Here is a 15161-nt window from a genome sequence, read left to right as displayed (position 1 = left end):
ACAATTAACAAACTCTCCGCTGATTACAAAGTTATTTGTAAAAGACAAATCAATTACTTCTAGTTTTAAAATCCTTGGTTACATGAGAGTTTCTGTATAATCCATGAAAAACAATTAAATAAAAATAACTGCATCCATCCCCTAGAATAAACTGACTGTGGAAAAGGATAAGTATTAAAGAATGCAATTCTAGGTTCTTACCTTTGGTGGCTTAAATGGATAATCAGATGAAAATGTGATATCCAGAAAAAACACACCACCTTCATATACAGAACCTGGTGGACCAAGTATAGTCGATCTCCATTCATAAATGTTATCTCCTTTAGGCCCAGCACTATTTAAAAGAAATTAAAAATCAATGTGTATATCTGTGATCAATGAATTTAACATCTTAAACCAATTAAGTATCAAAGGTAAATTAGCAGCCTAGAACAATAAGAGATAAGTATAAAAGAAATAAGTCTCAACCAACTTGTGCATGCATGTGTGTATAAACATATTTGGAAATATTTCTAACTTATAGAAAAATCACAAAAACAAAGAACACCTGTATAACTTTATCCAGAATCCCATTTTGCTCATTTGCTTTATCAACTCCCTCTCTCTCCCTCTCCATCGCCTCCTCCTAAAAAAAAAAAAACACCACGCATACACAACACCACAACACACACACACAAAGTGCTTTTCTTCTGAATCATTTGAGAGTAAGTTGAATGTATCATGGCCCTTTCCCCATAAATATTTCAGTGTGCATTTTCTAATACAACTGCAATATAGCTACAATTTCAGTAAAAGTAAAATCCATACAATACCTACAATCTGCAAAATAATGTTGTCAACTGAACCAATTACGCCTTAGAAAAAAATCTTAATTTTCCTCCAGATACAAGATCCCAGTCTTGGGATCAACCATCTATATATCCTGTGCCTTTAGTCTCCTTTAATATAGAGCCTTTTAGCCTTCCTTTGCCTTCTATAATATTAATATTTTTGAAGAATACAGTTTTTCTTTTAATAGAATGCTCATCATTTGGAACTCGTCTGATGTTTCCTTATGATTAGATGCAGGTAGTTCAGTCCTGGCTAGAAGAGAACGTAAGTGATGCTGTGTTCTTCTCAGGGTGTCACATCCAGAGGCACACTGGTGATGTTAATTTTCACTATCCAGATCAAGTGCTGTCCAATTTTCCTACTGCAACCAATAAGCAACCTTTGCAAATACCCCACTCTTCATCAGAATTTCTCCCCTAGATTTAACATCGACTTGTGATTCTTGGCTAAAGTAAACCTTACTATGATAGTGATAAAATCATAATTTTCCAATGTCAGCATTTCCTCCACATTTACCAGCTGGCCCCTGAGCCCTCTCTTCTCCTGATTCTATGAATATGTATGTGTATTATTGGTGAGGTCTCATGGATTCCTATCTTTTTTCCTAATGATTTAGAATTCTTACTGAATTTAATTATTTTGATACTCAAATCACCCCAGATCTGGCCACTGGGAACACCTTCAAAATGACCCTGTATCCTTGTGATAGGCCACCATCATTTTTTGGAACACTTCCTTACTTTCTGGCCTAACGACATGTTCCAGGCTCCCATCCTTGCAATCTGCCATTTCTTCAAGGAGCCCTGGTTCCTTTTAGTGGGAATGTTGTTCAAGGTCTGGGTGCTAGGTGCTACTAAACCCCAAGTACATTACATTGTGTTCAACACCATCATTTCATTTATAAACTACAATGAGAGATAATTCAAATAAAGTCTAAACTCACAGTTATTTGTTAGTAAGACACATCCAATACCCCTTAAACCCTTTTCAAATTTACCTTACGGACTTCCATTTTTCTCTAACCTTTACACTTTAGACTAACTTGACTTTCTGCACTAAGTTATGTATAAAGCTTTTCTTCTTTTAAAATGACCATCAGTTTATAAATGATCTGCATGTTTGATTTAAAATAAGTGCAAACCAGCATTGATAAAGCAACCACACTAACTACAATAGGACATTCAGGTATACGTTAAATGATTTAACTATTGCTTATTCATTCTGTAAAACATACACTGCAGACTGTAAACATCAAGTAGGCGATGCTATCAATAATCACTCTGACAACAGTTCATACAGAAAGGGTGGAGAAAACTTGACGGTACAATCAAAATGTTTACAGGATGTTTCAAAAACCTATCTTTAAGGCAGATATATATGAACTATAAAATCTTACTTTTATGGCCTATTTAGGGAAAATACACTTTTGAAAAATACTATCTTCTCTAAGTTTTAAGCATACACAGCAACTGGAACTAATTACAGTAATGGCTCATTGTTCTATCATCTGAGAATCAGGTATATTCCTCAAGGGAATTTTCACTGTAACTAAAGGCATACAAAATGAAGTACCAATTTTGTTTAAAAAAAGGAGAAGCTTAAACTGATTCAATGGCATTTCCTTTTCTAAGTTAATTTTTCCCTTGATGACTCAAAGTAATCGTTATAAAACTATAGTATGAGACTTTTATAGTACAGCTGCTATACTAAAATGTTTTAAACTACACATGTCACACACTGATGATAATAATGATGATGATGATGATGATGATAACAACAGCAGCTAAGGTTTACTCCATAATAAGCCAAGCATCTGTCAAAGCACCATAGTGCATATCTCATTTAATTCTCCTTACAAATCTATGAAGTAGGTACTATTATTATATTCCTATTTTTAGATGAGGAAACTAAAGTTCAGAGAGTTAAATAACTTTCCGTAGGTCCCACAGCTACAAAATACTCAAGAGAATTTGGACAAAGTCTGAATAAATCTCTATTGACTTCAATAGTTTTGCTATATTTGTATTTCCTCTTATAATTTCAGTGCTACTATGTGTAATTTAATCTCCAGTCAAATTCTGCAAATACTTACTTGGGTAGGAACCTAAGGAGAGCAATTCTCCAAAGAAACCAAATTTCCTCGGTGATATTCTTTGGTTCTTGGCAGAAGAACTATGTTATGCTTCAGATGGCTGGGGATTACTATATTTTAATGAATCACAGAATTTCAGCATGAAAAGGATCTGGTTGAAGCCAAACCCCTCCTTTTACACTTGAAGAAACCAATTCACAGAAAGTAGGCGATCCATTTTAACTCTGCTCTGCCAGTTGGTAGAAGAGCTGGAATTCCCACACCAAGTTCTTGGTTCTTAAATTTGCTGTCTTCTCAGTTATGCTATTCTGCTACAAGACACTAAGGATATGGTTATTGCAGCAGGATATGAAATGTGACTTTCCCTACTGTTTTGGAGTAGACCTAGTAGGGTTGAAGCTTATGGCTGTGTTCTAAGGAACCTAGCCTAAGGTGAGTTAGGGCTAAAAATCCAGCTCTTGTTGGCTGCCTTGTCTGGAATAAGAGCCCCCATTTTCCTTCTCACAAAGGTGCCACCTGCTAATCAAGATGGGGGGCTGGGGGCGGTAAGGAGGGTGTGTGTGGGTGTGCTGGAGGCACAACTGACTCCACCCTAATTCAAACATAACATTTTATAGTAATTGACCTGCCACTGAGGCTTCACAGCTGAGTAGAAAATGGGTGCTAAATGCTGACAATCTCAAGATAGGTGCTAGCCACACCTTTTCACTAGTTCTCAATCTTCTCTCTTTCTCTTTTCCAAAAGGACAACACTCCAGCAATTCTACACTCCATCCTGGATCATCGATTTTTCCCTCTCTGGTGAATCATGCCCACAAGGATGCAACAGCGCCACTTCCCCAATCTTTATTTAAAAACTAATCACGATTCCACTACCCCTTCCAGCTCTCATTTCAATTACCTCTAACAGGCTCTTAACTCCCCCCACCACTCCACTGAAACAGCTCTCATCCAAGGTCACCAGTGACCTCATCACTAGACTCGACGCTCATTTCTCAATCTTCATCTTATATGACTGGCCCAGCAACATTTGACACAGTTGGTCACTTCTTCCTCCTTGATATACTTTCTCTGCTTTGTTGCTAGAATAACATACTGACTGGTTTTCCTCCTAACTTTCTTGGCCTCTCCCTCTCAATCACTATTGCTGTTCCTTATCTCCCTAACCTCTAAATATTGCCAATCCTCCAGAGCTCAGTCCTTAAACCTCTTCTCCTTTCTAACTACATCTACTCTTTTGTTGATCTCCTGCAGTTTTATGGCTTCCAATAGCATCAGTAAGCTCTGAAACTACAAACCTGTATCTCTAGCCTACACTTCTAAACTCCAGAGCTATACATCTAAATGCCTACTAAACACTCTTTATTTTGAAATCTAATATTTTGTATCCAGTAATTTTGAAAAGTTTAACATGCCCCAAACTGAATCCCAGATATTCCAATTCCTCTTACAAGCTTCCCTAATTCAGCTAATGGCAACTCTTTATTATTTTAGTTCCTCAGGGCAAACACCTAGACCTCACCCTTGACAACACTCTTTCTATCCCACTTCCTGTAAATTCCACTGGTTTTCTCTTCAAAACATACCTCAAATTCTACTACTTCTCCCTACTCCTACCACCTCAACCATAATTGAAAACACCAGCATTCTCTGCCTGGTTAATTACAATAGCCTCCTTGCTTCCACCTGAGGCCCTAAGCCCCACCACGGTAGTCTATTCTCAATGACAATCAGGCAGAGCGATAAGTAAATCAGATCATGGGACTCTGGTCAAAACCCTCCAACGGCTTACCTCCTTATTCTTTGTTAAAGTCAACGTCTTCTGACCTATAAGGCACATCACCACTACCATCCTTCTTATCTGCTCCTCCTTTCCTCGCTCAACTGGCTATAGCAACCTGTTTCTCCAACTAAAATGTACATTTCCACCTCAGGGTCTCCACACCAGTGTCTCTGCCTGGAATGCTCTTCCTCAAGATACCCACATGGTTTGTGCCACCACCTTCTACAGGTCTTTCTTGGCTCAAAAGCCACCTTCTCAGTGAGGCCTTTCTTGGCCACTCTATCTAAAATGTCACATACAGTCTCCACACATTTCACTCGCCTTTCTATTTTTTCTCCATAGCATCTATCACTCTCTAACATATATTTTATCTATTTATCTTACTTATTATTGTCCGTCTCCCACTAGAAATGGAAGCTCCATGAGGCTGCAAGATGTGGACCAGGCTCTTCAACTTACGGTGAAATGGGCTTTTTATGCCCTGAAAATCAGATGTATTTTAATAACTCAAAGTGACTAAAGAGTTGTGGGATCTGCCCAAGGGGAGAGGAAAGAGAGATCTCATGGAGCAGTGGGCCCCAACCTTTTTGGCACCAGGGACCGTTTGCATGGAAGACAATTTTTCCAAGGACCGGGGGTAGGGGGGATGGTTTCAGGATGATTCAAGTGCATTACATTTATTGTGCACTTTACGTCTATTATTATTACATCAGTTCCACCTCAGTTCATCAGGCATTAGATCCCGGGGGTTGGGGACCCCTGTCACAGAGCATGTTTAATGGCAGAGGAAAGGGAAAAGAGGAAAGGGGGAAGCAGAAAGGGAACTTTTTCTTAAATGGGTATCCCCTGCTTTTAAAAAACTCCCTTTATGCCACTTTGCTCTTACGAAAGACTTACATTAGTACCTGTTTTCACCAACCAAAAGAGATCCAAAGAAGATTTTCGCTTTTAAAAAAACAGGTGAAAAGCAAAAACAGCGTTCAGTCTGTTCTGCAGTGAACATTTTAGAGGCAGGGAGAGCGGCACCACCAAGCTCCTTCCCTGGGAACTACACTCAGCATCTCAGCATCAAGCCTCCGGAGCTTTGAACTGTGTCTGTGAGCATCTGTGCTTTATCTCGATTTATTTTGTGCTGCCATTAGCAAGATGTGTCCTAAGGTAACTGCTTCTTCGCTTCACATCATTTAGACTTACGAAAGGTTTTATAGGAACATTCTACTTTCAGATAGTGGGGTAAACATGTATTAATTTCATAAGAAAGGGTTCATTTACCTAGTAATTTACTTCGCTGATACAGCAGAAGTAAAATCATTCCAGTTTTGAGTCAAATTAGGAAAAATCAGAGACAAAGTTAACAGGGGCTTTGTTTACTGCAACCTCAATATTTTGCTAATGCCAAAAAGAAAGATCAATTGTTAAATTCCAGAATTGAGGACGTCAATTTTTGTTTAAATACCACTAAGAAAAAGAGTAGTATTTTATTTTCCTGTTTTTCCCCTGCAAACATTACCTTCCTCCCTTTAAATACCATGTTTCCCATAAGCTATTATATCTTCTGCACAAAACAAACAAAAGTAAAAAGCAGAAAGTTTAGATAGAGTGACAAACTTGCACCTGGGAATTTTCTGTTACTAGCTGCTCTTATTGTTAATGAGTAACAATATTTTAAACATTAGCAGCAAGAGGACTGATCTTAGCAAAATCCATTTTCTCATCACTTGAATATTCGTTCAGCAATTACTGTTACTGCAAGGGTCATAAACACTAGCCTTTTACAGCACTGGTGTGATTCCCCACAAGAACTCTCAAATGCTTAATTTAATAACAGATTCCATTTTACAAATATACTTTTCTTAACACAATGCTTTTTTATACAATTTTTAAATCTCATACTAAGCCAAATGCAAAGATTTACACTAAAATCTGTATGGTTTTTATCCCTATGGCAATCTTAAGAAGAGCTGAATTAAATTCAAGGAGAAAAGAATATAACATATGTCTGACTTAAGACGGACATAACTATGAAAAGTGGTGTACTGGTGACTGTCCCGTCCTAAACCATTAAATTGTTAAAATAAATATACCTGTGTGTGTAGTGTGCATTAAAAAAAAAGTACTAATACAAAGTTCTTACTTAAGCGTGGGTTTAATTTTACGGCTACAGAAATGAAAGAGCTTGAGCTAAGATGCCATGTTGGTATAACTTCAATAGACCTTATCCACCATGACTAAATTTTAAAATACTATATATTAATATAAAATCTGTTAAAATACAAATAAAATCAAAGAAGAACTAAATAAATGGAGACTACTATATGTTCATGGGTAAGAAAACTCAACACTGTCAAGATGTCAGTTCTTCCCATCTACAGATTCAATGCAAACTCATCAAAATCCCAGCCAATTATTTTGTGGATATCAACAAACTGATTAGAAAGTTTACATGGAGAGAAAAAGATCCAGAATAGCCAACTCAATATTGAAGGAGAACAAAGTCAGAGGACTGCCAGTATCCAACTTCAAGACTTAACTATACAGCAACAGTAATCAAGACAGTGTGGTATTGGCAAAAGAATAGACGAATAGATCAATGGGACAAAACAGAGAGGCCAGAAATAGACCCACATAAATAAAGTCAAGTGATCTTTGACAAAGGAGCAAAGGCAATACAATGGAGCAAAGACAGTCTTTTCAAAAAATGGTGCTACAACAACTGGACACCCATATGTTAAAAAAATGAAATTTAGACACAGACTTTACACCCTTCACAAACATAAGCTGAAAATGGATCACAGGCCTAATATAAAATGTAAAACTACAAAACTCCTAGAAGATAATATAGGAGAAAACTTAGTTGCCCTTGGGTATGGTGACGCCTTTCAGATACAGTACCAAAGACACAATACAGGAAAGAAATAACAGATAAGCTGGACTTCACTAAAAATATTCTGCTCTGCAAAAGACAACATCAACAGAATGAGAAGACAAGTCACAGGCTGGGAGAAAATATCTGCAAATGACACATCTGATTAGGACTGTTATCCAAGATACACAAAGAACCCTTAGAACTCAAAGAAAAAATGAACGACCTAATTAAAAAATGGACAAAAGACATGAACAAAGATACCGCACCAAAGAAGATACACAGATGGCAAAAGAACATATTAAAAGATGGCCAACATCACATTTTGTGGACTGAGTGTTTGTGAGTTGTCTCCCATCCACCCTCAAAGTTCATGTTGAAATTCCAACGCCCGACGTGGTGGTATGTGTGTGTGTGTGTGGGGGGGGTGGCTATAGGAGGGAATTAGGTCCTGAGAATACAGCCCTCAGGAATGGCAGTGAGTGCCCTTATAAAAGAGACCCCCAGAGTTCCCTTGCTCCTCCTGCTATGGAAGGACACAGTGAGAAGACAGCCATTCACGAGCCATGAAGCAGATCTTCATCAGGCACGAAATCTGGAACTTCCCAGCTTCCAGAACTGTGAGAAATAAATTTCTGGTGTTTGTAAGTCACCCAGTCTATAGTATTCTGTTAGAGCAGTCCAAATGGACTAAAACATCATTAGGGAACTCCAAATTAAAACAACAAGATATCACTACACACCTATATGAATGGCCAAAATCCAAAACACTGACAACACCAAATACTGGTGAGGATGTGGAGCAACAAAACTCTCATTCATTGTTGGTGGGAATGCAAAATGGCAGAGCCACTCTGGAAGATAGTTTGACGGTTTCTTACAAAACTAAACATACTCCTACCATACAATCCAGCAACTGTGCACCTAGGTACTTAATGAATTGAAAACGTATGTCTATATAAACACCTAAGCATGAATGTTTATAGTAGTTTGGACTACTGAACGTTTATATAGTTTGGACCATCCATAATGGCCCAAACTTCGAAGCAAACAAGATCTCCTTCAGTAAGCAAATGGATAAATAAAGTGGTACATTCAGATGGTGGAACATTATTCAGCCCTCAAAATAAATAAGCTGCCAAGGCATTAAAAGACATGGAGGAAACATAAATGCATATTACTAGAAGCCAATCTGAATCATACATACTGTATGATTCCAACTATATGACATTCTTGGAAGTCCAAACTATAGATTGTAGAAAGATGAATGGTGGCTAGGGTTTAATGGGGAGGATGGGATGAACAGGCAGAACATACAGGATCTCTAGGACAGTGTAACTATTCTGTATGATGCTACCATGGTGGATACATGTCATTATACATTCATCCAAACCCACAGGACGTAGAACACCAAGTGTGAACCCTAATGTAAACTAAAGTCACCGAGTGATAACAGCATGTCAAATGCAGGCTCATCAATGGTAGCAGATGTACTGGTGTAGTGTGAGATGTTGGGAGAGAGGAGGCTGTGCATGTGGGACAGCAGGTACATGGGTACTCTGTACTTCCTGCTCAATTTTGCTGTGAAGCTAAAACTGCTCTAAAAATAACGTTTATTAATATAAAAAAATACAAATGAAGTTTAGAACAAGTAAATGTTTCCATATTAAAGCAAAAAGTACTGTTTCTTTAAGTGCTGGTTTATACAAAGAGTTTGAAACACAATAATGTGTTTTAAAATCAGGTAATTTGGAACTCTGGATCACATTTTAACCACAGTAATATAAATGGTGGTTTCAATGCTGGCTCACAAGTCAATTTAAACCATTTCCCCCATTACTTTAAGTGAGGTGCCATGTATGTGAAGATCCAGACTTTTCTTTTACTAATGGAGACATCAAGAGTACCTACCCTCCCCTCCAAATCGCTAATGCAAACGCCCACCACCCTTTCTCCTCCTAAGGCCTCCTACTGTCTCTTGGCTGAAGCCTACAGAGTTCTACCTTCCCTGTGACACAGGAAGGTGGAGTGGGGGAGAAGGTATGTGTGAACTAGACTAAACAACTTTTGTACTGGGAAAATGTGTCCCAACAAGAACAGCAGCTGCAGCAACAGCAGCAACCATGTGCACTGACTGAGCATTTGTATGTTGCCAGGAGTCACTACATTAAATGCTGTATATCTCATTTAATCCTCACAGTAATACTCTGAGATAGATACTGTAACAATCCCAGCTTCCCAGATGAGAAAACCAAGGCTCACAGCAGTTAAATAGCTTCCCCTAAATTCTCATGGCTAATAGGTAGGCAGACACAGTCAGCCTATCTAGAGAGAATACAATCTTAACCGTATCTTTATTATTTCTTTCCAAACTTCAATTGTTTTATAAGTGAACAGGTTTATTCCTGACTGCTTTGGGAAAAGTTTTATTTCTCTAGGTTGAAAGTAATTAGGAGATCACCATTTATTAGGGAAATATAAGACAATGGCAGAGGGGAAATGGCTTAGGAAACAATACAGGCAAATAATTCCACTAACTACAAAATAGACCTAGAAATCTGCTAGCAGTTCACAATTATCTTCCCATTCCCCACCCCCAGAATGACCTCTTTCTGGTAAACTTAAGGCCTTAGGAAGTCTGTGGTACACATTGCTTTTTTTTTTTTTTTTTTTTTTTTTGCGGTACGCGGGCCTCGCACTGTTGCGGCCTCTCCGGTCGCGGAGCACAGGCTCCGGACGCGCAGGCCCAGCGGCCATGGCCCACGGGCCCAGCCGCTCCGCGGCACGCGGGATCCTCCGGGAGTAGGGCACGAACCCGCGTCCCCTGCGTCGGCAAGCGGACTCTCAACCACTGCGCCACCAGGGAAGCCCCACATTGCTTATTAAGCCATACTGTGCCTTGTTGAGCATATGGATTCACTTTGAACCTGAAATATGTATTTGAGCCTTTGTAAAATTTTGCATACTTTCCACAAGACGAGTCAATGGAGAAAACAGAAACAAATTCATTCATTTATTCATTAAAGATATGAGTGTCTACTATTTTGTGCTGAGCACCTGTGCAGGAAACTAAAGATATAAAGGCCACTGCCTTCAGGGAGATTACTGCCTACCTGAGTAGATAGTCATTAGTCAAATTCTAGCACACACACAAATGCAGCAGAAAATGTGCTACAGAGGAGAGGTATATGTACTTTGCTGAGTGACAGGAAGATGTGACCTAGTCAGGAAGTTCAGGGAAGATTCACAGAGTTAACCAATGTTTGAGATGATATTTGAAACTCTAAGTGGGAGTTAACTAGGAGAAGGTAAAAGGGAAGAGCTGGGGAAGACTGGACAGCATATGTAAATGCCCTGAGGTAGTAAGGAGCAAGGTGAACGGCAGCGCCTGCAAGTTAAGTCTAGTGTGGTAGAGACTCAAAGAGAACTGGGGGGTGGGGTGCGGTAAGAGATGAACTTAAGAAGGAATTAGTAACAAATATCCGTGCAGGACCCTGTTAGGCTATATTAAAGATTTTGTCTTTATCCTAAAAGCAACAGGGAGACATCAAAATATCTTAAGCAGGGAAGGGGGTCACACTAATATTTACATTTTGAAAACATTCCTTATATTGCTGTGTGGAAAATGGTCTGGAAGAGGACCAGAGAGGCTATGTCAGTGGACTACTGTGATAATTCAGGTAAAGATTATGGCAGACTGGACTAAGGTAATATCAGAGATAAAGGGAAGAGGATGGATTTGAGAGGGATTTAGGAAGTAAAAAATCAACCAAACGTATGTTTTTGGAATATGGGAGGTGAGGGAGAAGGAGATATCAAGAATAGTTCATAGTTTTCTGGACTGTACAACTGAGATGGATACAGATACCTTTTACTAAGATACAGACAATGAACAAGGAGCTGGTTTTGGACACACTAGGATTAAGCTGCCTTTGAGATACACAAGAAATAAATATGTCAGTGATGTGTGTGTGTGGTGGGGGGAGTTGGGCTGCAAATATAAATTTGGGAGACCTTGGTACACAGGTGGTAACTAAAGTCCTGCATATGGGATGAGCCAGACTGTGGAAAGAATACAGAGTGAGATGAGGAGTTGACACCTGGGATGAGAGAACCACACATAAGTCATGATAATATATGGCAGACCTGTGACAGGTGTGTAGTAGAGGGACAAAAAAAAAATGGGAGCAAAGCAGAGGAGAGATTAATTACATGAAGAGATATGGGGGAAAGCTGGGTTTGAAAAGGATGTTATAGACTAAGGAAGACTTCATCTGGTAAGGACGTGGGGATCATACCAGCTCACTGTGAGGAAAATAAAAAAGTAATTTGGAAAGATCTCTAAGACATATGTTAAATGGGGTTGGTGGGGGAACAAAAAAGAAGAAACAGAAAGAAAAAGAAAGGTACAGAACAGTGGATATGAAAAGCTATCTGCATGTGTATGCTGGCAATATAAACAGACTCTTTCTGGAAAGATACACAAGAAAATGGTAATAGTGGTTTCCTCTAAGAATAGTTCTCTACAGTAGAAAGAAAACCTACTTTTCACTGTATACTCTCTTCTATTCTATTCTGAATTGTTCACTATGTATTTTAAAAAAGTATTTTTTTTACTTGCTTCTTAATTTAAAAAGTAAGGTGGTGGGGGGGTGGGGGTGGAAAAAAACAACAGAAAACCCAGTGAGTAAAGCACTAAGGTTACAGGAGAAAATCTAAACCATAAAGGTTTTTAAATAGGCAGAGTGCATTTGTATGATATGCTATGCTATCCTCAATCCTAGCACTCTGGCACTAGAGATTTCCTAATTCTGGAATAACAAAGATTTAATAACAGCTTTTTGATATCTTAGGTAACATCCTTTCCCCCATTCTTTGCACATTATAAAGTCTAGAGCTCATCCAAAATTTAAGCCATTTTGCCAATGAATTGTAAATCTGTAACACAAGTCAACCATATTTAACAGGATCATGTCATTTTAATTTACCACCTTCTACTTTAAGACAAAGACTATGACTGGGTAAAATACAACTAACAAGCTGATAAATGTACAAGCTCTAGTCTAGTTTATCATGAAGCTTAAACTAAGCACAAACTCTAAAAGTACCTGTTGGTGTTTTTTAGTTTTTCTATATGTTTTGTTTTGAAGTTTGATTTGAGAGCCAAGTATGAATTGTGTTGTGTGCTGCATCTTTGTTCAAAACTTAATAATCCACACTGAATCCCTGACCCGCAAAAAACTTTCAAAATTAAATAAATCTATTTCCTGTTTATGTTCTGTTTTATGGAAGATCTTTTTCCTTAGCAGATAATGTAACTATAAAGCTTTATAATATAGATAGTACATATAGATATAAAACTGTAAGTGAGATACTCCCAAAACTCAGGGCTAATGATTCATTTTTGTAACATTTACTGAGTAACCACTATATGCTGGGCACTGTTAGGTACTGAAAATAGAGTGATGAACAGAATAGACATGACCTCTGCCCTCCCAGAGATTATACAAATACTAAACAAGCACCACAAAATTATTAACATGAAATAATACTGGATAAATGCAAAGTTACTTACATAAGCGGAATATCTCCCAAAAAGAGTATAGGAAAAAGAGTACTTAACAAACTGATCCTTTGTTTTTTTTTGTCCTAACACATCTAAGGAGTGGGTTATACTCCTGTCAGTTGACACTGGTTCACTCCAGTAATAGGGGAAGAGGGAGGGAAGGAACAGTGTGGAGAAAAACTCCCAGGTGATTTTAATAAGCAACCCTCTTAAGTACTACTAAGTTGCCGCAACTAAAGATCCCGTATGCCACAACTAAGACCCGGCGCAGCCAACTAAATAAATATTAAAAAAAAAAAAGATAACTACTAAGTTCACTGATGGTATTACTACAGCTGAAACCATGGGTTGCAACTTTGGCTTCCAAGTGGAATCACCCACGGAGCTCTAAAAATTACTGATTTCCTAGGCTGTAGCCCTGAGAGATTCTGATTTAATCAGTGTGGGAGTGTGCTGTGTGATCTGAGCTTACAGAGATTTAAAAACTCATCAGGTGATATAAAGTGCAGCCAAGATTCAAAACAACTTGGGGGAGCAGGAGATCTGATATGCGGAATGGGAAATGGCAGAATAGAAACACAAGAAAATATCCTAATTCTCAGATATGACATCATTATCTAGGCTGTGTAACTGTTACTCCTATTGTACAGACAGATGTTAACAGGCTACGATAACTTCTTGCCAAAACTCATTATCATCTTTGGATTACAGTGAATTTATGAAGGTAATGCTACTCTGGTTGGGCTCAGCCAGGGGCATGCCAGCCTCCCTGGACACCTTCCCTATCACCACCTCAAAAAGCTACAATGATAAGCAGCAGAATACAACAACTTGAAAAAAAAAAATTGGTCAAATGAGAAAGTGTCTCAAAAATATTCTTACTCATATAAGGCACAAATAATTTTGCCTATACATTTGTCTCTAAAAAGTAAAATGCTTTATGATAGTTCTAGATCCTTGCTCTTGCTGTTCTCTGCTTTCTTGCCTTTTCTCTCCCTCTCTGATTATAAAGCAGAAGCAGACTTAAAATCATAAATACCGAGTAGAGCAATTAGAGATGGGTAAAATACTGTTTAAAATAGTATATTTGGCATTTAACATGTATCATTAAGTCTAGAACATTAATCAGTAACATCACTAGATATTATTATGACCACCGTACTATAAAATACTTTTAAAACAGACCTGAACAGTTTCAGACCTGCAACTACCATTTGGGGTCTTTAGTAATATCATCTAAAAGAATGTAAGACAGCAAAAGGTTCACTAAGAAGATCAAAAATATATTAATCTATGTGACATAAAACAGTTCTATTGGCATAACACTGGAATATTGAAACCAGGTTAGAAATGTTAAATTACAAAAGCAGTTGCTGCACCGTAAGCTAAAATACTCCTTAGGGTAAGACCTTACAGAAAACACAACCTCCTACTCATGTTAACCCTGCATTCTCTATCACCTTGAAAGATCCTTTTTTTCCCCACTTCCATCTCTTACTATCTGGGTTTGCCCTAAAGTTCATCAGTCTTTAACTACCCTACTTTTTGTTATATATACCACAGATATCATGACACACACTATATATATTTATTGCTTAGAGATAAATTATTTCACATGAACTACATATAGATGGTTTCTAAATCTTTAATTGTAGTATGCATATTTTGCATTTATCACTCTGCTTCTTCAAGCACTACTTACTGAATGTTATACTTATCTGTCCAACTGTCACCTCAAACTCAACAAGGTCAAAATAATCTTCAAAATAAAACCTGGCCCTTCTAAAGACCAAAAATTATAGTACTTGATAGCAAAAGTGTGGGAGGAACAGTCATGCTCACACATTACTGATGGGAGGAGAGAGGAGTATAACTTTTTAAAGGTTAGCTACATGTCTCAAGAGCCAGTTGATCAAGTAATCCCACTTCCAAGAAGCTGTCCTAAGAGAATAAACAGAGATGTGGATAAAGATTTTTGTACAAGGAGTCTCAAAGTAAATTAAAAATGAGACTCAAATGTCCAACA

At 38.0% G+C, this 15161-nt stretch overlaps 1 protein-coding gene across 5 annotated transcripts in view; it reads right to left on the bottom strand.

The window, feature by feature from the left end:
* UBE2E3 (ubiquitin conjugating enzyme E2 E3) overlaps window positions 1-15161 on the bottom strand; it is a 100636-nt gene that overhangs the window by 18239 nt on the left and 67236 nt on the right. For all 5 annotated transcript variants that reach the window (XR_013811036.1, XR_013811037.1, XM_079709959.1 and 2 more), the window contains exon 4: window positions 202-334. Coding sequence is in view for 3 of the 5 variants with exons in the window: in XM_079709959.1 (XP_079566085.1) it covers window positions 202-334 (133 nt within the window). In the remaining 2 variants the exon portion in view is untranslated. The remainder of the gene's footprint in view (window positions 1-201; window positions 335-15161) is intronic.

The sequence above is a fragment of the Hyperoodon ampullatus genome, assembly GCF_949752795.1.
Source record: "Hyperoodon ampullatus genome assembly, chromosome: 8".
Classification (NCBI taxonomy): domain Eukaryota; kingdom Metazoa; phylum Chordata; class Mammalia; order Artiodactyla; family Ziphiidae; genus Hyperoodon; species Hyperoodon ampullatus.
Note: the sequence above shows the minus strand (reverse complement) of the source record. Positions and strands in the feature narration are given on the sequence as shown.